At 38.1% G+C, this 22,269-nt stretch overlaps 1 protein-coding gene across 6 annotated transcripts; it reads right to left on the bottom strand.

The window, feature by feature from the left end:
• Positions 1–329: 329 nt before the first annotated feature.
• anks3 (ankyrin repeat and sterile alpha motif domain containing 3) lies at positions 330–22,184 on the bottom strand. Of its 6 annotated transcripts, none has more exons than XR_012399054.1 (17): positions 22,109–22,184; positions 20,745–20,929; positions 19,927–20,125; positions 18,852–18,973; positions 16,997–17,078; positions 15,301–15,418; positions 15,077–15,214; positions 14,488–14,613; positions 14,295–14,407; positions 12,148–12,297; positions 11,614–11,738; positions 11,402–11,478; positions 8,313–8,454; positions 5,769–6,000; positions 4,832–4,891; positions 4,653–4,748; positions 369–1,289 (listed from the first exon to the last, which is right to left on the bottom strand). XR_012399054.1 is itself a non-coding variant. In NM_001114565.1 (16 exon segments), coding segments are annotated over 14 exon segments (1,869 nt in total). In that variant the 5' UTR covers positions 20,924–20,929; positions 22,109–22,176; the 3' UTR covers positions 330–1,289; positions 4,653–4,665.
• Positions 22,185–22,269: the final 85 nt, after the last annotated feature.

Consider the following 22,269-nt stretch of genomic DNA (forward strand, 5'->3'; position numbering starts at 1 on the left):
ATTAATGTGAATTGTAAGTTGCTGACACTTTTATTCCAGTATCTGGATGTACTTCCTATTGAAACGGAATATTGAGTAGGGGGCGGGGCTTTCTTTTGTGCATCGTTCCCTTATATAGCAAACTAACGGTACACTGTTAAAAATGCTGGGCTCCACACTATCGACCTGTGTTGGGACAACATGAAGGAATTAAGTTAACTTGTTAGTTTTTACATATTAAAGTGTGTTAAACATAAAACAATTCGATTAAAACTCGAGAATTGTGTTGTTTCAGCTCATTTTAAATAATAAGTTTGAACAAATAGAGTTTAATGTCTCATGAACGCACATTTCAAGATCAGCATTTAATAATAAAACATGAAAACGTAATGATTTAATTAATTTACAGACCTTAAAACTATTCCATGTACATATGCATCATAATAATAATAATATTTGATGACAAACGGGTTGATTAACATCAAAAAGGATCATTTTAAATTGATATACAGAGTATTTTACACATTTTGTAGACAGAAACCCCCTTTTAAATATAAAAACTGACGGTAGCTCCAGTTATACAACCATAACCCCAGAGGTTCAGCTCAGGTCACGTTCATGAAAACACCAGCAGAATTAAACCATAGACAGTATTTAAAGGGACAGTTCACCACAACAATGAAAGTTGTCATTGTTTTCTCACACTTTACTTGCTTCAAACCTTTGAGTTTAATTTTTTCTGTTAGTATTTGTTTTTCCTACTATGGAGATCAAGGCTTATATCTTTCTTCAACAAATATATATTTTTTTCATGTTTAACATAATAAAGAAACTCATAAATATTTGTAACCACTCAGGGGTTGAGTAAAGTTTCATTTTTGAATGAGCTATCCCTTTAAGAGAAGACAATTGATAGTTAAGATCATCTGAGGTTTGATTTTTGAATGAAAAAGCTATAAATAAGCATGTTTTTAAACACCAGAGGTTTGATCTGTTGTACAGCAATGAACAGTGTTTGTGCTTGCAGCGTCCATGTGTTTCTGGCACATTCAGCAGTTCAATTTCTCTGGCTCCGCCCTGTCCAACACAGCTCCTGTGATTGGTCTGCATGTGTACCATGTGACTGTAGCACAGGCGAGAGATGCTCCTCGCTTGCTTGTCTTTTCTGGCCACCCTGTCGCCGTCTTCAGTCCATAATCTCCATCTGAACTCATTATGGACCGGCACGGATGCCTTTCTTTCTGGCCCGCTCATGCAGCCGCTTGTGTCCAGGGTGGATTTTCACCCTCCGTCAGAAAAAAGAAATTGCCCTGCAACAACAAACAGTTCAAATAGAAATAACTTTTAATGTTTTTTTTTAATGATTTTGGTCCAGGATGGTCCAGGATGCTAGGTGGTTGTTAGGGAGGCTGGGTGATTTTTGGTGTTCTGGGTGTTTATTTAGGTGATTTGGGTGGTTGTTAGGGTGTTCTGGGCTGTTGTTAGGAGTTCTAGGTAGTTGTTACGATATTCTGGGTGGTTGTTAGGGTCTTTTGTGTGGTCTTTAGGGTGTTCTGGGTGGTCATTAAGGTATTCTGGACAGTTTTTAGGTGTTCTTGGTAGTTTTTAGGTGTTCTGGGCAGTTTTTAGGTGTTCTGGGTAGTTGTTAGGGTGTTCTGGGCGGTTTTTAGGTGTTCTGGGTAGTTGTTAGTGTGTTCTGGGCAGTTTTTAGGTGTTCTTGGTAGTTTTTAGGTGTTCATGGTAGTTTTTAGGTGTTCTGGGTAGTTGTTATGGTGTTCTGGGCGGGCAGTTTTTAGGTGTTCTGGGTAGTTGTTAGTGTGTTCTGGGCAGTTTTTGGGTGTTCTGGGTAGTTGTTAGGGTGTTCTGGGCGGTTTTTAGGTGTTCTGGGTAGTTGTTAGTGTGTTCTGGGTAGTTGTTGGTGTGTTCTGGGCAGTTTTTGGGTGTTCTGGGCAGTTTTAGGTGTTCTGGGTAGTTGTTATGGTGTTCTGGGCAGTTTTTAGTTGTTCTGGGTAGTTGTTAGGGTGTTCTGGGCAGTTTTTAGGTGTTCTGGGTAATTTTTAGGGTGTTATGGGCAGTTTTAGGTGTTCTTGGTAGTTGTTAGGGTGTTCTGGGTAGTTGTTATGGTGTTCTGGGCAGTTTTTAGGTGTTCTGGGTAGTTGTTAGTGTGTTCTGGGCAGTTTTTAGGTGTTCTTGGTAGTTTTTAGGTGTTCATGGTAGTTTTTAGGTGTTCTGGGTAGTTGTTATGGTGTTCTGGGCGGGCAGTGTTTAGGTGTTCTGGGTAGTTCTTAGTGTGTTCTGGGCAGTTTTTGGGTGTTCTGGGTAGTTCTTAGTGTGTTCTGGGCAGTTTTTGGGTGTTCTGGGTAGTTGTTAGGGTGTTCTGGGCGGTTTTTAGGTGTTCTGTGTAGTTGTTAGTGTGTTCTGGGTAGTTGTTGGTGTGTTCTGGGCAGTTTTTGGGTGTTCTGGGCAGTTTTAGGTGTTCTGGGTAGTTGTTATGGTGTTCTGGGCAGTTTTTAGTTGTTCTGGGTAGTTGTTAGGGTGTTCTGGGCAGTTTTTAGGTGTTCTGGGTAATTTTTAGGGTGTTATGGGCAGTTTTAGGTGTTCTTGGTAGTTGTTAGGGTGTTCTGGGTAGTTGTTATGGTGTTCTGGGCAGTTTTTAGGTGTTCTGGGTAGTTGTTATGGTGTTCTGGGCAGTTATTAGGTGTTCTGGGTAGTTGTTAGGGTGTTCTGGGCAGTCATTAGGTGTTCTAGGTAGTTGTTATGGTGTTCTGGGCAGTTTTTAGGTGTTCTGGGTAGTTGTTAGGGTGTTCTGGCTGGCTGTTATGGTGTTTTGTGTGGTTGTTAGGAAGTTCTGGGTAGTTGGTAGGGTATTGTTGGCTGTTGTTAGGGTGTTCTGGACTGTTGTTAGGAGTTCTGGGTGGTTCTTAGGGAGTTTTGTTTGATTGTTAGTGTGTTCTGGGTGGTCATTACAGTGTTCTGGGCAGTTTTTAGGTGTTCTGGGTGGTTGTTAGGGTGTTTTATGTGGTTGTTAGGAAGTTCTGGGTGGTTATTAGTCTATTCTGGGTAGTTGGTAGGGTATTGTTGGCTGTTAGAATTTCTGGTTGGTTGTTAGGGTGATCTGTGCTGTTGTTCTGGGTGGTTGTTAGGGGGTTTGTGTGATCGTATGGGTGTTCTGGGTGGTCATTAGGGTGCTCTGGGCAGTTTTTAGGTGTTCTGGGTGGTTGTTAGGGTGTTTTGTATGGTTTTTAGGAAGTTCTGGGTGGTTGTAGGGTGTTCTGGGTGGTTATTAGTGTATTCTGGGTGGTTGTTAGGGTGTTGTGGACTGTTTTAAGGTGTTTTGGGTGCTTGTTAGGGTTAGGGTGTTCTGGGCTGTTGCTAGGAGTTCTGGGTGGTCATTAGGGTGTTCTGGGCAGTTTTTAGGTGTTCTGGGTGGTTGTTATGGTGTTGTGGACTGTTTTAAAGGTGTTTTGGGTGCTTGTTAGGATTAGGGTGTTCTGGGCAGTTATTAGGTGTTCTGGGTAGTTGTTAGAGTGTTTTTGTGGTTGTTAGGAAGTTTTGTGTGGTTGTCAGGGTATTTTATGTGGTTATTAGGAAGTTCTTTGTGGTTGTTGGGTGTTCAGTGTGGTTATTAGTCTTCTGAGTAATTGGTAGAGTATTGTTGGCTGTTGGTTGGGTGGTTGTTAGGTAGTTTTGTGTGATTGTTAGGGTGTTCTGGGCAATTTATAGGAGTTCTGGGTAGTTGTTAGGGTGTTCGGGGTGGCTGTTTTATGAAGTTATTAGTCTATTCTGGGTAGTTGTTAGGGTATTATGGGCTTTTGTTAGGGTGTTCTAGACTGTTGTTAGAAGTTTTTTGTTGGTCGTTAGGGTATTTTGTGTAGTTTTTCTGAGTGGTTGTTTGGGAGTTCTGGTTTGTTATTACGGCTTTCTTGGTGGATGTTCGGGTGTTTCGTTTGGTTGTTAGGAAGTTCTGGGTGATTCCTGGTGTTTTGTGTGGTTATTAAGGTGATTTGGTGCTTGTGAGGAAGTTCTGTGTGGTTGTTAGGAAGTTCTGAGTGGTTGTTAGCGAGTTCTGGGTGATTTCTGGTGTTTTGTGTGGTTATTAAGGTGATTTGGTGCTTGTGAGGAAGTTCTGTGTGGTTGTTGGGAAGTTCTGTGTTAGTTCTGGGTAGTTGTTAGGCTATTGTGGACTGTTTTTAAGGTGTTTTGGGTGCTTGTTGGTGTGTCCTGGGCTGTCGTTAGGAGTTCTGGGTGGTTTTTAGAAAGTTTGGGTGGTTATTAAGGTGTTCTGAGTGGTTAAGGAGTTCTGTGTAGTTAGTAGACTGTTCTGGCTGGATTCTATGGTGTTCTGATGGGTTTTTAGGATGTTTTGTGTGGTTGTTAGGAAGTTCTGAGTGGTTATTAGGCTGTTCTGGGTAGATGTTAGGGTCGTCTGTGTGGTTGTTAGAGTTCTGGATAGTTGTTGGTGTTCTGGGTGGTGGTTTAGGTGTTCCATGCAGGACTTGTCTCTCAGTATGATACTTTTCACTTGACACAATAAATACCAGAAAACATTATGATCTATTTTAAGTCCATATAGCCTATTCCTAATTTCTAAATGGTTGCTAGATGTCTCTTAAAGTGTTCAGAGTGGCTGCATTTTATACTGTAATATTGTGAAATGTAAGAGGGAATCTGACCTGTTCTTGGCTGCTAGGATTCTTCCCAGTTGTGTGAGTTTTTCTCTGAAGTGCACAGATGCTGGAGACTGTGACAGATTTCCTTCACACTTTCAGCTGCACACAGAAACACAATATAAATTCACACATCAATCTGAATAGAACATTATAAACAAAAGCAGCAGCAGCAAGCTTCTTACCAAGATCTGCTATATGAGTATCCATCTTAGTCAGGAGCTGAGAGCACATCAAACCATCACCTACAACACGCATACCAGAGCAAAGATTAATACAGGGTGACTGATCATTACATTAAACAGCTTAAAACACTTTATAGACCATGGATGTTTAGTTATTTTATAGTCCAGAGCTTATTGGAACACTCTCATTGGAAATAGGCTCATTTTACAAGTCTCCCTACAGTTAAACACTTGAGTTTTACCATTTTTAAATCCATTCAGCTGATCTTCAGGTCTGGCTGGAGAACTTTTAGCTTAGCTTAGCATAAATCATGGAGTCGGATTAGACCATTAGCATCTCACTCAAAAAAAAAAAAAAAATCTAAAAAGTTTTAAAACAAATTGTCCTATTTAAAGCTTGGCTCTTCTGTAGTTGGATCATGTTCTAAGAATTAATATCTAAGAAAAATAATTTTCTAGCTGATATTTTTTGGAACTAGACTCTCATTCTGGCGTAATAATCAAGCAACATTGCTGCCGTACCCTGGTTGCAGCAGGTGCAATTGCATTAGTGCTGTTACCTAGCTGTGGACTATTTTCATGGGCTGTGTGATATCATTGTGCCTGTTTCAGCCATGGTACAGCAGCAAAGCTCCTTGATCATTACGCTTAATGGGATGCTACTGGTCTAATCCGATTCAATGATGTATGCTAAGCTAAGCTAAGCTGAAAGTGCTCCGCAAGACCCAGAGATCGGCTGAACGGATTCAAAACTCTAAGGTGATTGTAAAAAAAATCCTAATTATGAAAAAAGTCAGTTTTGAGAGGTTGGTGGATGGTTGTTAGGGTGTCCTGAATGGTTGCTAGGCTGTTGTTGGATTATTCTGAGAGGTTGTAGGAATTTCAGATTTTTTTTTGCATTAGATACTAAATGTAAATTTTGTTAGGTTCTGCACACCTTTTCCCACAGATCGACCGTCATCCTGTGTGATCTGTTTGAGTTGTGTGTGCGTGTTCTGTAGAGTGTGTAGTTTTGCGTTCAGCGTCTGCATGCGTTTAGCGTTTTCCTGCAGTTCTGCCTGAACCCTTTTCCATGCCATCTTCTCCTCCATCAGGCATCCCTCCATCACAGCACGCAGCTCTTTCTCCTGGGTCACTTGACCCTGAAAAGACTCCACCTCCACGCAACGCTGGACACACACACACACACACACACACACACAGCAAATTAAAATGTTAAGCTCCTGTGAAGCGCTTTGAAATATAGGCATTGTTATTCGATCTTTGGCGTAATCTCAACCGAAACACAAAAAAGAGGGCAGGATTTAGTGTAGCTCCACCCCATTAAAAAATCCAATAGTGTTTTGTTTGATCAGCGCTTTGCCAGTGAGAATGATTGAGTTCAAGTGCAGAAAATGAAAAACGTCTTGAAGTGGGAGGGGCATGTCGGATACTAGAGAGCATTTGATTGGTCACTCAAACTGAAGTTTGAGTTGACATGAATAAAACCGTTAATCCATTTAGGCTACAGTGACAAACTGCAAGCCTTACATGTTTATTTCAGTTTTAGGTCACACTTTATTCTGATGGTCCGTTTGTTTAAATAAGTTACATTGCGTCTACATGCCAACTAGTTCTCATTAGATTATAAGTAGACTGTTGGGGTTAGGGTAAGTTGACATGTGCTTGCAAAGTTTCTTATGGTCAGTTAAATGTCTGTTCAGCAGCAGTATCAACAGATATTAAGCAGACAGTCTACTAATACTCAAATGGACCATCAAAATAAAGTGTTATCCAGTTTTGTATCTCTTAAATGCACACTAGATTATAGATATCGTAAAAACTAACGATACTGATACTAACATCCAGGGCTAATGTTGTTGTCGGCGAGATTAGGCATGGGCCGGTATAAGATTCTGACAGTATGATAACCTTGGATAAAAACATCACAGTATTGTGATCACTGCTATAAAATCTATTCTTTTTAAATGTCTGGGTAAAAAACTAAAACGTTTTTCCCTTTGAAAACAATATATATATATTTTTTTTTTTGAAAGATATATAATATTTTGGAGCAGTAAACATGTTAGGCTAAATAATTCAAATGAATCATTGACATCTGCTGATGTGATGTGTGCGAGTGCTTAAAAGCTCCAGTTTCCTTGTGCAATTCAACCATGCCTGGAAACGCAACTGGTGCAATCGTTTCTTTTTGAAATAGACAAACGACTCTGTATAGTTTTAGATAAATGACAATAATTTTTAAAAATGAAATCTTTATTTAAAACAAACATTTTTGTTGAATAAAAAGTGTATATATATTGCTATATTTAGCTTGTTTTGATACATTATTTAAAATTTGTGACAAGGAAATAATTAGTTTGGTGTGGCCAGAGAAAACAACTGGTATTTGGTAATTGGTAATCCTTAGTGTTGAGCTCTAAAAAGTCATGTGAAATTTAAAAAAAGTTAGCGAGGAGGCATGTGGACATAACACAGAATTAAAAAATGTGTCATTTTTAGCATACCAACATAAAATTTATGCATATAAAATATATTTTCCCAACAACAAAATTGTGGCTAGCAAAAATGGCGGGTGGCTAGTAATGTTGGAAAACTACAAGCCACAGTGGTGAGTGATCAAAAGGGTTAATGTCAAGCCCTGCTAACATCTTTAAAAAAAGAGAGAGAGAGAGAATCACACAAAAACAAACGTGACGGTAAATTTATGGCAATGTTTGTGACAAATGTTGTTGCCAGAACAGCATTTTTTACAACCTCAATTTCTTGTATGGCAACCCTTGATCTCAACTTGTTTGTAATGGATTAATTTTATTGCACGTTGTTCGTTTTATTGAGATCTAATACTCAATCCAGTGGATATAAAGTTCAGTCATTTTTGTTTGGTGTGAGACTTTATTTGTACTACAACATGAAGACAGGGCGGGACATAGAGTAGCTCCTCCCCTTTATAAAAAAAACAGCCAATAGTGTTTTGTTTTTATCCCTGCTCTGCCAGTGAGAGTGGTTGAGCTCAAGCACATCAAATGCAAAGCAAATGAGAAGTGTCTTGAAGGGGGCAGGGCATGTCAGATACTAGAGAGCATCTGATTGGTCAGATTTGATAAAGTATGACATCACATCAAAAATTCTGTTGAATTGATCCATTTTAGGAAATGACAATCTTCAAGATTTGGATGTTTATATATTTTTAATGCAAATGTTGTCAATGTTTTTAATCACACTAGCTTATAGATATACTTAAGACTAATATAGTGTTACTAACATCTAAAAAAAACTTGATTTGGAATTAACTGGGACTTTAATGATAGTTAAAAACCATATAAAAATACCGTAATAAGAAGCTATCCCTTAGCACACTACATTTTAGGCATATTATTAGGCAATAAGTTGCTGGCTAACTAAATGAATTTAAAAGCCAGTGGTGTTCCTGATAAGAGTTTCTGTAATCTATATATTGAACAGAAGTGATAGGTCTCACCTTATGAAGCTGAATGGCCATTTCCTGCATCTCAGCCTCCAGTTGGTCTGCATATGCCTGCTCTAATGCATCGCTGGGTGGCCGTGCGTTACTATGCCAACGAGCTATTGCTGATGTCATTCTCCTCTTAGGACCAAAAAGACTATAAAGTAAAAAAAAAAAACTAGTCAATTTAAAAAATCTTTAAAACAGCAGGGTTACCTGAGCCAAATGTCAAATTCCCAGACTAAAAAGCTGAATTTCCATGACCTAGAAGCAGCGAGCAGACAAACAAAAATATTTCTTGAGTTTCTTTAGTCACATCTGTTTAGTACACAGTGCTAAAGCCAAAAGCAAAGCTGGCTTTGAAGTTAGACTGAACTGCCTTTAATTCAAGCGGTTAATATTTCTAAAGCTTTAATACAGCATTGATTAATACATAAAATAATGATTCTTCTAGGATTTACAATAAATACTACTGCTACTAAATACAAAGTCAAAACTTAACAGTAATTAGCTCACAGCCTAATCGGCTTTATTGAACAATTATGCCACCTAACATAGGCTAGTGGTGTAACGCATCACAAATCTCACGGTTCGGATCACGTTATGGCTTTTTTAGTCACGGATCGGACAAATTTTTTTAATCAGCCAAAAAGGGTAGAAGACAAATGCAATTTGCTTTCCATTTATTACAAAAGCAGCACTGCAAGAAACTTTTGGTTTCGACAAACAGAACTTAGAAGCTGTAGTTTTATTAATCAGATGAATAAAAAAAACATAGTAAAATATTCAGTACTGTGAAAAATTAAACTGTTATTAACTGCTAAATAAAACTGTTAATACCACTGTTGCTGATAACACTAAATGAAGAAATCTAGCATAATTTGTACAACCTACATTTATCTATAGTTTCATTTTCAATAACCGATTCAGTTATTCACTCATAAAGCTTCATGTTTCATTGCTAGATGATCATTTTAGACCATTCAGTGGCATATTTTTGGTGGCTGGTTGTTGCCACCTATTGGTTAAATGATGTAAACGCTGCCTGCAACTTTCATTTTTGAGCACATGACGGTGATTTTAATCTTTGCCATAAACATCAGTGGTTTTATCTAAACTTTTCTCCCAGTACTTCTGTGTAATTTGACTGTAACTTCATAACTCACTCAAAAGACTAAAGACTGAATTTCTTTCTTGATTTTTGCATTGGTCAAACACAGATTTAAAGACAGCGATTTGAAGGACTAATAAACATATGCAATTCACCATCATTTGTAATTGAGGTTGCGTGGGTGTTGAGATCCAGGGGCCTCATGTACGAAGACTTGCGTGGAAATCTTACTAAAACATTGCGTACGCACAAAGCTGTAAATGTGCGTAAGCAGAAAAAAATTCAGATGTATAAAACACTGCATACGCCGAATCTCACGCATATTCTTTTGTACATCCGAATGAACGTGAAACTGTGCTCAACATGCACGAGCAAAAAAAACCCTCCCTGCCTCCTCCCCCATATGAATATGCTAATGACTATGCTAATGGCAAAACCCAACGAAAAAGCAATGACAAAATCAAGCAAAAAGAGAAACTTTGAACAGAATGTGAATTGGAGGTGCTGCTTTCGAAGGTAGACCGGAGAAAAGCGGTGTTATTTGCAAGTTTGTTCTCCGGAATTAACAACAAAAGAAAAAAAATAGAGTGGGAGAGTTTAGCTGATGCGGTTAACACAGTTGGGTCTGAACATCGCACTGAGTGCATTAAAAAGAAATAGTGTGGTTTATATCTGTAAAATGTTGCAGTACCCTTAACAGTCTCAGTGGTGCACCTCGTAAGACGCATGTGATCATGTTTTGACACGTTCGAGCATGAACTCGGCTCGAATCCAGCGTCTGATGAACTCTATCTTCTTTATTTTCCCCGCTACATATCAGATTTTGCCAACTATTTATCACGAGAAAGACAAGTAGGAATCATTAATAAGTTTGTGCATCATATTTTATTTGCACATTTATTGAATGGAAATGTTTCTGATTCACGTATGCAAATTCATCTTCAGATAGTGTCTTTATAGCAATGTGCGTGTGGTAGATAGCTCAGATTACATTGGGAAAACAGGCGACCGCTGCAAATTGTGCTTTAATGTTTAGCTGGTCAACTGTATGGTATGGAAACCTTATATACCTGCTGAACCCGTCTCATACAGCTGCCATTGCAACGCTCAGACACTTTGTAGAGAGGAATTTAACACAACTGCCTCTAGGAGTCGCCAATGGAAATAAAACAGACACGCACAAAAAATGTGCGTACGCCTGCCAGAAAGCTGCCGTGAAGCTGCGCACATTCCCACGTTCAGTTCATTGTTAGTAAATCCAAACGTGAGCGATTCTGAGCGTGAAACCTGGCGTACGCAAAGTTTTTGTGCGTACGCAGCGTTGATACATGAGGCCCCTGATCTTTTAATGATTATTTGTGTAGCTTACACTGAATGCATTAATGCAGGTTAAACAAGTAGTGACAGAAAACACCTTTAATAACCTAAGAAACCCACCTCATCTCGAATAACCCTCCACAACTTCTTCCGTTATCATTATATTTTACAGGAAAGCCTAATTGCTTTCAAACCTGTGATCTGAATGATGTAAGAGGCGATCTCTCTGCGATCGTTACAAATTTAGGATTAAGTAAAAACAATTATTAATCCACAGGTCACGTGTGTTCCGAAACATGGATTGTGATCCGTACGAATCAAAGATCAACCAAGATCCGTTACCACCCTAATATAGGCTATGCTTAAAAAAAAAAAAAAAAAAAAAAAGATGGAATAGAAAATTTTGGATAAATGGAAGGTAACATAATAAATTAATAACAAAAATCCCAGAGATTTCTATATATATATATATATATATATATATATATATATATATATATATATATATATATATATATATATATATATATATATATATATATATATATATATATAAAATGTTCTAACTTTTAATGTCTTAAATTTAACTTTTAAACTTCAATGATATTCAGTTACCCCTGAAACACTTAAAACAACTGGATAAGTCTTAATTTGAGAGACGGATTACTGTTTTCACCTGATATTAACATCTCTTAAATGCCTCTCTTGTGATCCCTTCAGTGGTATAAAGGCATCAAATGTGTTGTCAACTGCCTTTAAAAGTGACAAAAAGTGTACAAGCTCCATTTTAGATCCTGTTTAGACGTGTGTTGTAATGTCATCTACTTGTGATCAGGTTGATGAATCATAATATCAGGCCATAAACAGGACCTGTAAGTAGAGACTTACGTGATGCCGATTTCCTTAAGGTCATTCTCGGTGAGCGTGAGGAAGATTCTCAGGTCGATGTCTTGCTCCTCCAGCAGAGGGAGATACTTACTGAACCCGATCTGCTCCAGGAACTCTGAGAGATCCTGCGGCACATACACAAACTCTATTGTTGCATTGCACTGGTATATTTGTGGCGAATAAGCCTAAAATACACTGTTGAAATTATAGGTTTTTATTTTATGTCTGAAATTATTAGAATATTAAATAAAGATCTTGTTCACTAAAGATGCTATGTTAATTTCCTTCCTTAAATACATCAAAACTTTTTGACCATGTATTGCACAGAACTAAATTTAGTAGGGTTTTGTTTCTTTACAGGTGTTTTTCCTGTAAACCACATATTAATTATATTAATTCCTAAAAAAACCATACATCAATGGAAATATTATTTACTCAGTGTTCAGATGAAGTAAAAATCTAAATTTTTAAAAATTTTGCCATATGACTGGTTTTGTGGTGCAGAGTCAGGTATATAGAAACACACATGCACACCTTTGGTCCAGTGTATGAAGGTGGAGGTCCAGAGGAAGACCTCACCTCTCTGTAACCTGCGCTGCCTCTGCTGTTATACGGACTTCTGCTTTTGGAGTGCTGGAGTTTGTTAGATCGACGTGGACAGCTTCTCTTTGCTTGGTCAGAGTCCTGCAAACATGATTAAGATGTTGCTGTTACAAAAACCTGAATGACATTACATCAGGAATGAAAACAAATGTAGGGCGTGGCTTGATTTTGTCCCTTAATTGGAGGGTTGTGGCTTGCTACTGGTGGATCTCATGTGAGTGACAGGTTGGTCCTTACACTTCTAAAAAACAATTACAGAAGACTTGTGGATTGCTATTGGTGAATTTTTAAGTAGTGACAGGTTGATCCCGCCCTCACACTTGTAAACACCAATCAGAGAAGACTTGTGGCTTGCTATTGGTAGTTCTCATAAGAGTGACAGGTTGGTCCCGCCCTCACACTTGAAATCACCAATCAGAGAAGACTTGTGGATTGCTATTGGTGAATTTTTAGTGAGTGACAGGTTGATCCCGCCCTCACACTTGTAAACACCAATCAGAGAAGACTTGTGGCTTGCTATTGGTAGTTGTCATAAGAGTGACAGGTTGGTCCCGCCCTCACACTTGTAATCACCAATCAGAGAAGACTTGTGGCTTGCTATTGGAGGATCTCATGTTAGTGACATGTTGGTCCCGCCCTCACATTTTTAAAAAACAATCACAGATGAGTTGTTGCTTGCTATTTGTGGATTTCATGTTGGTGACAAGTTGATCCCGCCCTCACACTTCCAAAAAAAAAAACAATCGCAGAAGAGTTGTGGCTTGCTATTGGTGGATCTCATGTGAGTGACAGGTTGGTCCCGCCCTCACACTTGTAAACACCAATCAGAGAAGAGTTGTGGCTTGTTATTGGTGGATCAAATGTGAGTGACAGGTGGATCTCACCTTCCAGCTTGTAAACACCAATCAGAAAAGACTTGTGGCTTGCTATTGGAGAATCTCAGTGAGTGACAGGTTGATCCCGCCTTCACACTTTTAAACACCAATCAGAAAAGACTTGTGGCTTGCTATTGGTGGATCTCATGTTAGTGACATGTTGGTCCCGCCCTCACACTTCTAAAAACCAATCACAGATTAGTTGTTGCATGCTATTGGTGGATCTCATGTAGGTGACAAGTTGATCCTGCCCTCACACTTCCAAAAAACAATCGCAGAAGAGTTGCGGCTTGCTATTGGTGAATCTCATGTGAGTGACAGGTTGATCCCGCCCTCACACTTATAAAAACCAGTCGCAGAAGAGTTGTGGCTTGCTATTGGTGGATTTCATGTGAGTGACAGGTTGGTCCCGCCCTCACACTTCTAAAAAACAATTACAGAAGAGTTGTGGATTGCTATTGGTGGATCTCATGTGAGTGACAGGTTGGTCCAGCCCTCATACTTGTAAACACCAATCAGAGAAGAGTTGTGGCTTGCTATTGGAGGATCAAATGTGAGTGCCAGGTTGATCTCGCTCTCCAACTTGTAAACACCAATCAGAAAAGACTTGTGGCTTGCTATTGGTGGATCTCATATTAGTGACACGTTGGTCTTGCCCTCACACTTCATAAAACCAATCACAGAAGAGTTGTTTCTTGCTATTTGTGGATCTCATGTTGGTGACAAGTTGATCCCACCCTCACACTTCCAAAAAACAATCAGAGAATACATGTGGTTGAAAAAGGATAACTGTTTGTCTACACAAAAACGCAGTATCAGGTGACTGAAAATGATTTTCCGAAGCTCCGATTACAGTTTGGTTGTGGGTTTTGTTCTCATATCATTAGTATGCGTGCTGTTTTCTCCTTTCTGATTGGTTAACAGGACTTGCTTGGTCCACACCAAATGTGGAAGGCGCGATTGAGGCAAATTACAATAATCTGCCTGTTTTTCTCAGGTTTGCATTGACATGTATGCAATTTACTCATCAAACACTAAATATTGTGTTTGGTGTGATCTCAGCATAAATGGCTTTTATCGCCGCCTGTTGGTTCGGAGTGCCTTGACATGCATCATAGTGTGTTTTTGTGTTTTCATGTGTACTGAGATCATCTTTTTAAAAACACAGGCAGGGTAAAGTCAGTGAAGCTTGATGGTCTAGACCTCATTGCTTTCCAGCGACGCTTCCCTGCTTAGCCCAAGCAGATGTGACAAACTTTCACTGCTGCTGCTGCTGCTCTTCAGCGTGGGCATGTCGTTATCGAAAAACAGCTCATCTGTGTACATGAGGGAAACAGAAGCACATAATCAGTCTTCTAACTGGTAAGACGAGCCTCATCCTTGCTAAAGAAATCACCTCTACTGCTGTTGCTCTGTCCGTCCAGCTCATTGATGGGGGAAGTGACGTCACGATTGCAGATTCCCTCGCTCTGATCTCCAACATCGCGGAAGGTCACGTATCCTGGAGGAGCTGCAGGAACTTCTGCAATTAAAGGTCCAGTGAAATTAGATGTTAGCATCAGTATGTTAGCTTTAAGTATATCTATAAGCTAGCGTGCTCCAAAACAGTGACCAGATATAAACCTGATATAAACATCCAAAGCTTGCAGATTCACTTCCGCCTTAATGTTTTTTTCTGGCATCACCTCATACTTTACTTTCTCATCGAATCTTCTGACCAATCAAATGCTTTTTAGTATCTGACATGCCCCGCCCCCTTTCAAGACACTTCTCATTTGCTTATTATTTGATGCGCTTGAGCTCAAGTACTGTCTTTGGAGGAGTTGTGATTAAAACAAACCCTATTGGCTGATTTAAAAAAGAGGAGGGGCTATAATATGCCCCACCTTGTCTTCATGTTTCAGTTGAGATTATGTAAAACATCGAATTAGCATAAACCAATCTAATGCATTTATAAAATTGACCTTGTTTGCTCCAGTATTTACCGTGTTTGGATCCGACTCTGAATCGTGCGATAGCCTGTGGGCCATCGTGAATGCTGGGTCCTCTGGTTCTGCTGTGAGCTGAACGGACTCTAGGACTTGGGTTTTCTTCTTCAGACGAGCTCAGCTCCTCATACATAGCTACACACAGACATCAGCTCGAGTTATTCTCTGCAGGCAGGACTAAAAGGGGAAAATGACAAACACTAAAGTGTGCAGCGACTGACATGATTTGGCTCTTATGACGTGCATGTCGATGAGGCTGGCGATTTTGATGTGTCCGTACATCATAGCCAGAGCTCTCGCCGTTTCTCCCTTCATGTTTCGGTCCTTTGTTCGCGCGCCCTGAATCATACACACAATCAAAATGACTGATAATACTGTTCACCTGACTATTCCCTGATCAGCGTTACTTTCCGCTTGTTAAGTGGTGACGTGTTGGTGACGTATGTAATACTGTTTCCGCGTCCAAGCTGCGACTCATTTGAGTTAAGAAAATATTTGTTTATGATCACTTTTTATTCATATCACACATTAAAGTTAATTTTATATAAAATCATAGAGTACACAACAATCTCTGGGCTTGCTGCATCACAAATACCAAAATTTTAACAATTTATAAAAAAATGAATGACTTTCTGGCCATCGGATATTAGGCATGGACATATATATTGCGATCGTGATTTTCGAAAGTGTTACATCGCTTTGTAAATGTTTATTATTATCATTTCTCGAGTCTCTCCATACAGTTTGATAGAGCTATTGGACCCGGAAGCCGCTTCGTGTGACGTCACACTTAACAAGCGGTTAGCCAAAGAAAACCATAATTTTTCTTTCTAAGTGCTAATTGCTCGACTAAAATAAAAAAATACTATAAATAGAACAAAATACCCAAAGCTAAAATATGTCAAAATTAAAACTATACAGATATATTTAATAAAAATAACAATAACAACAATAATGTTGTACTAATGTTAATGTTAAAATGCAATATATTTAGACAAGGCAAGTTTATTTATAAAGCACATTTCTTACACAGTGGCAATTCAAAGTGCTTTACATAAACAAGAATACAAAAGACAAGTATAAGACAATAAAAACAAACAAAACAGATTAAAATGTGTTAAAACAGGTTATGAAATAATTTTTTTTAAAAAGAAAAGAAAGACATAATAGTGCGATCTGTCGGACGTAGCACAGTGCTCATTCAGTAAAAGCACAGCTAAACAGATGTGTTTTCATTCTTGATTTGAATGTGCCAAATGTTGGAGAACATCTGATCATTTCTGGAAGCTGATTCCAGCAGCAGGGGGCGCTGTTAGTAGCTTAAAGCTGATTCACCCTGCTTTGACTGGACTCTTGGAATTTCTAGTTTATTTGATCCTATAAATCTGAGTGATCTGTTGGGTTTGTATTTAGTGAGCATATCTGTAATGTATTGAGGTCCTAGGCCATTTAGTGATTTTTAGACAAGTAATAATACTTTAAAATCTATTCTGAATGTAACTGGGAGCCAGTGTAAAGACCTGAGGACAGGTGTGTTGTTTTACATAAACAATATTGATATAAACAAAGTGCCATTTCTTTGATAAGGTAATAACATTGTAATTCAGTTGATGATCTTGTATTAAATAATATGATGCAAAATAAAATTAAAAATGTGGTCTTATTTAAATTTCACCCCCAAAAATATGGCTTTTTTATCCTTTATTGGGTGAGGAATTGTATATGGTAACTTCAACTAATTGTGACTACAGATAATTTATTTGAAGCTTTTAATTTGTTGTTTGACATAAAAAACAACTTATTTTCTCATTGCTCAACTAACTAAAAAAACTAAAATGTATAAACTATATAGATATATTTAACAAAAATGTCAATAGTGATAATGTTAGTGATAGTATGAAGTAAAGTCACACTTGCATGGCTGAGCAGGTACTGGACGATGATTTCATGACCGGACGCTGCGGCTTCCATGAGCGGTGTGAATCCTGACAGTGGCTCCCTGTGAGGTCAAAGAGAGGTCAATCAAGGTCATGGTCACACTAGCATTTATTACACATTGTAAACTGTGATGATCATGATATCGGTTTTATATCAGAACTTGAAGGTCAGTGTCTCAAGTGTGTCTTTATTCCATTTATGAGGAAAATTTGTTTATTGTGTTAAAGGAAGAGTTTAGCTAAAAATGAAAATTAAGTCATCATTTTGTCCTCCTCCTTTAGTTTAAAACCTGTTTGAGTTTCTTTCATCTGTTAAACATAAAAGTAGATATTTTGAAGAATGCTGGAAAAAAACAGCCATTGACTGTTCTATAGTATTCTTTGTTCCTACTACGGATATCAATGGTTGCTTTTTTTTCCTCAAAAATTCTTCAAAATATCTTATTTTGTGTTGAACAGATAAAAGAAATTCATAAAAGTTTAGAACTAAATATTAAATTTATGGCAGTGAACTGTCCCTTTAAGTAAGCAATTATAAAAATAAAAATAATCGTCAATTATTCCGAACATATCACAGGTGTCTATTCCCTGTTTTACTTCAAAATATAGTGGCTTGGTTTTGTTTAAAATTAAGTATCATTAGTTTGTTCTTAGATTAATTCACCTACCTTTTTGCTCCTAATGAAATTACTGATATGTGAGCCTGCATCCCAAAACTCCAAATCCCAAAAGTTGCATAGATACACATGTAGAAATAGCCAAAAATGCACTGCATGATTCAGAATTTATGCCAAAAATCATTCGAATATTAAGTAAAGATCATGATCCAAGAAGACATTTAGTAAATTTCCCACCATAAATGTATCAAAACTTCTCAACATTTTCTCAACCAATTATATCTCAGCTAAATATTATTGTCAACAAACCAAACATTAACAGAACAATTTATTTATTCCTCTCATTTTCAAAAATTACAGTTTTGTGCTCCAGGGTCACATATAAGCTTTGCTGTCTATATATCCAATCCAGGCTCATACTGAAAACTTACCCCTATATACATTTCTGGAGAGTGCCAAATACGTCCCAGGAGCTACGTTTTTTTTTTTTTTTTTGCAGTTTTTGTTTTCGCGAATCCACCAGAGGCTGCTGTGTATGCCTCTTTTGAGAGCTCAAATTTTTCTCACGAGTGCTATTTGTGTCTGCTCTTCTTGCGTAAATTCACCAGAGGCCACTGTCGACTGACTGACCCACCCTCCTCCTTCCCTAAACCCAACCGATAGTGTTTGCAAAAGCAATTATTCACCCGCTCACCCACTTCACTTAACCCAACCGATAGTGTTGTAATCCAGAAAAAGAAAAGCCGTTGTGGCCGCCTGATTTTTACAACATTTTCAGATTTTATCACATTCTCACCATGTTAATTAATTGTTTATTTTATATTTTAGGCTTCTGTTTTTGTCTTACCTCCTTTCTGGAACTCATCTTCACCGAACTCGAACCCAGTTGTCACGGTCAACTCCGCTCCACGTTACGATGTACGCGGCAAGCCACTGAGCAAACTGGTAACATCGTCCATATGAAGGTAAGCGGTCAGCTACTAAGCGTGAAAACTAACGGCGCCATTCCACCCCGTAGCATTCGTTTTAAAGACGAACTACAGCCATATGTACCTCTGGTTACTTAATTCATGCTCTACAGAAATTTTTATAGGGCTACGATTTAAGAATGAGCCTATGTTGAATATATCAGGGCTTTCGAGGGGAATTCAAGAGTTTTTGTGAAAGGAACATTATGTTTGAGTAAAGCTTTGTATAATGTATGCAAATGCTCCTCACTTGACATTTGCATTGGCGTGATGCTCTAATAGGAATTTGACCATCTGCTGATGTCCGGTAGCTGTGCTGTACAACAGAGCCGTCCATCCACGCACATCTTTACACTCCAGCTGTGCTCCTTTCTGTATAGAGAGAGAGTGTTTTACACAGCAGATACGGCAGGTAAAAAAGTATTGAATGCGTCACAATTGTCTCAGAAATCTTCTTTCTAAAGCTGATGTTGACTTGAAATTGTCTCCACTTTGATTGTTAATGACATCTGATCGATACAATAAAACAAGATTATTTAGTTTAGAAATGAAGTTTAGAAATGACGCAGAAAAAAGGTATTGAACACATGAAGACAGGAAGGTGTAAAAAGGCATGGAAAGCCCAGACAGCAGCTGAAATCTCTCAGTACGTATTCAGCAACCCTCGGCCCTCCATCAGTGTAAATGAATATCAGCTGCTTTAGTCTTAACACCTACATTACCAGATGAAGAAGAAACCTGAGTGGACATTTTAGCAAGACAATGATCCCAAACATGGACAAGGAAACTCTCGATTGGTTTCAGAAAAGAAAACTGCTAAGATGACTCAGCCAATCACCGAGCTGAAACAGAAACTTGTTAAACTCATCAAAATAGTAAAGTCTACAAAAACCGAAAGCTACAACTGTTTTTTTTTCTTTATGTGACGCAGTTCCTAGAGAAACGAAATATAAATGAGAAAACAGTGGGCGTGGCTTGTTTTTTTCTACTGTGAGCTGATTGGATGTGGTAAATTAGGCGTTTCATTCAGAAATATCAGGATTTGGGCACAGTTATTACAATCTAACTGACTCATCCTCCTCACTATTACTGTTTGTTGACGGAACTGACAGCTGGAGGGGCGTGGTTAAGTATGTTAGCCACGCCCAATACCTCAGACAGACCTAATCTGAGAATTTAACTGAAAACAAAACATTAGGGCATTATCAATTTTAGATTAAGAGCAAACCATTTTTTTTCTTCTCAATGACGTGCACAGATCAATTGTTCACCACAGTTCACCACAGCAATGTGAGTCAACTTTAACAAATGAGTGTGTGCGAGACCTGCAAGAGGAAGTGAGCAATGCTCTCGTTCCCGCAGCTGGCGGCGAGCATCAGTGGCGTCAGGCCTTTCGATGTGGTGGCGTTGACGTTAACGCCAGTCTCTAGCAGCAGGTTAGCGATGTTATCATGACCGATGTAAGCAGCGTACATCAGAGGAGTCCAGCCACCAATGTTCTGACCATCCAAATCCACATCTCCCCTGAAACAACATGCAGATCATAATGGAGGATTGGAAAAATAATGTCTAAAAACTGCTGTTTCAGTATCTGTGTCTGTTTGCCTATCCATAATTCAGTCTGCATCTGTCCATCTATCTGTCTATCTATCTATCTATCTATCTATCTATCTATCTGTCTGTCTGTCTGTCTGTCTGTCTGTCTATCTGATGTTCTTTCTTACTGTCCATCCATATATTGGTCTATCATTCAGTCTGTTCATTTATGTCTGTCTATCTACCCATCATTTTTCTGTCTGCATCTGTCCATCCATCTATTCATTTTATGTTCTGTCTATCTGTCCATCCATTTATTGGTCTATCTGTTTTGTCTGTTCATCTATCTATCTATCTATCTATCTATCTATCTATCTATCTGTCTATCTGTCTGTCTGTCTGTCTATCTATCTATCTATCTATCTATCTATCTATCTATCTATCTGTCTGTCTTTCTTTCTGTCTGTAGTGTGAGGCACATAATTCTTTATATCTTCAAGCAGACTGGACGTGTCATGTTCTGTACATCTGGCTGGTATCATGAGTAACTGGTTAAGCAGCAGCCTCCACCCCCGCCCCCACCCCCCCACCTGATGACCCCCCTCACCTGCGGATACACTCGGAAACCACATCATACTGTCCAATGGAGCAGGCGGTGTGAAGATCCAGCGGAACATTCAGCTCCTCCGGGCCAATCAGAGCACCTGCGCCTCCGGCCAGCCACACGGAGAGACTCGCGCCCAGCTGATCCGACTCACTGCTGGCCTCATCACTGAGCTCAGACATCCTCCTCTGGAAATCAGGTTTAAAACAAACACTTCTGTACAATAATATTTATTTTAAGACTACATTTAAAGTCAGAAATGGAAACAAACTAACTAACCATCTGTTTATCTGTCTGTCTTTCTATCTATCTATCTGGGGTAGTTAATATCTATCTATCTATCTATCTATCTATCTATCTATCTATCTATCTATCTATCTATCTATCATCTATCTATCTATCTATCTATCTATCTATCTATCTATCTATCTATCTATCATCTATCTATCTATTTATCTATCTAGGCTAGTTAATATCTATCTATCTATCTATCTATCTATCTATCTATCTATCTATCTATCTATCTATCTATCTATCATCTATCTATCTATCTATCATCTATCTATCTATCTATCTATCTATCTATCTATCATCTATCTATCTATCTATCTATCTATCTATCTAGGCTAGTTAATATCTATCTATCTATCTATCTATCTATCTATCTAAGCTAAGTAAACTAAAACTAACACTTGTGTACAATATTTTCTTTAGCTCTATATTGAAAGTTAGAAAACAAAACTTTCTATCTATCCATTTCTAAGACTATTATAATACAATTAAGTGTAATACTATAAAATATGCTATCTATCTATCTATCTATCTATCTATCTATCTATCTATCTATCTATCTATCTATCTATCTATCTATCAAAACTAAGTAAACTAAAACTTATTTACAATAATATTTACTTTAGTTCAATATTGAAAGTTAAAAAACAAAACAACCTATCTATCTCTAAAACTCTACTATTATTATACAATTAAGTGTAATACCATAAAATATGCTATCTGTTATAATTCTGTACACAAGCAATTTTAATATAAAACAATAATATATTTGATCCCTGACCAAAAATGCAGTTTATTCAGGGAAAATATATTCCGTTACTTCTTCTCAGACATTTAACGCTATGTTAATAGGTTATTGTTCATCACCAGATCAAGGTAAATGTTATCTCACACTCTTATCCATATTTGCATTGATAAAACCGGCATTGTGATAACTGAACATTTATAACTTAGTTACAGCAAGTTATAACTTACGTAAACTCTGAAAATCGAGATGACAACATTCGCAATATTTAAACACGTAAGCGCATAACTCGGCAACAAAATAAATACCTGATAAATAAAAGCGTACAAACCTTGAGTTATATCCGAACTAGTAAATATTATGTTTTGTTCAGAAATTGCAGCGGCAACTTAAAGGAAGTTTGTGCTCCAGCCGGGGCGTGTTGTTGTATGGATACTGGAAGTTGTAGTCTTTTGTTACATATAGTCATGTATTGTATAAACGGAGAATGTA

Source organism: Danio rerio, chromosome 24, assembly GCF_049306965.1.
Source record: "Danio rerio strain Tuebingen ecotype United States chromosome 24, GRCz12tu, whole genome shotgun sequence".
NCBI classification, from domain to species: Eukaryota; Metazoa; Chordata; class Actinopteri; order Cypriniformes; family Danionidae; genus Danio; species Danio rerio.

Bases quoted from the DNA above. Each gene is read 5' to 3' on its own strand.
- anks3 (XM_073939928.1), bottom strand. From the start codon at position 20,923: ATGTCTGAGCTCAGTGATGAGGCCAGCAGTGAGTCGGATCAGCTGGGC. The intron at 6,001-8,312 runs GTGAGACCTATC...GTGTGTGTCCAG, and splicing joins TGGCCATTCAGCTTCATAAG to CGTTGCGTGGAGGTGGAGTC. The intron at 4,892-5,768 runs GTGTGCAGAACC...TGCGTGTTGTAG, and splicing joins CGGTCGATCTGTGGGAAAAG to GTGATGGTTTGATGTGCTCT.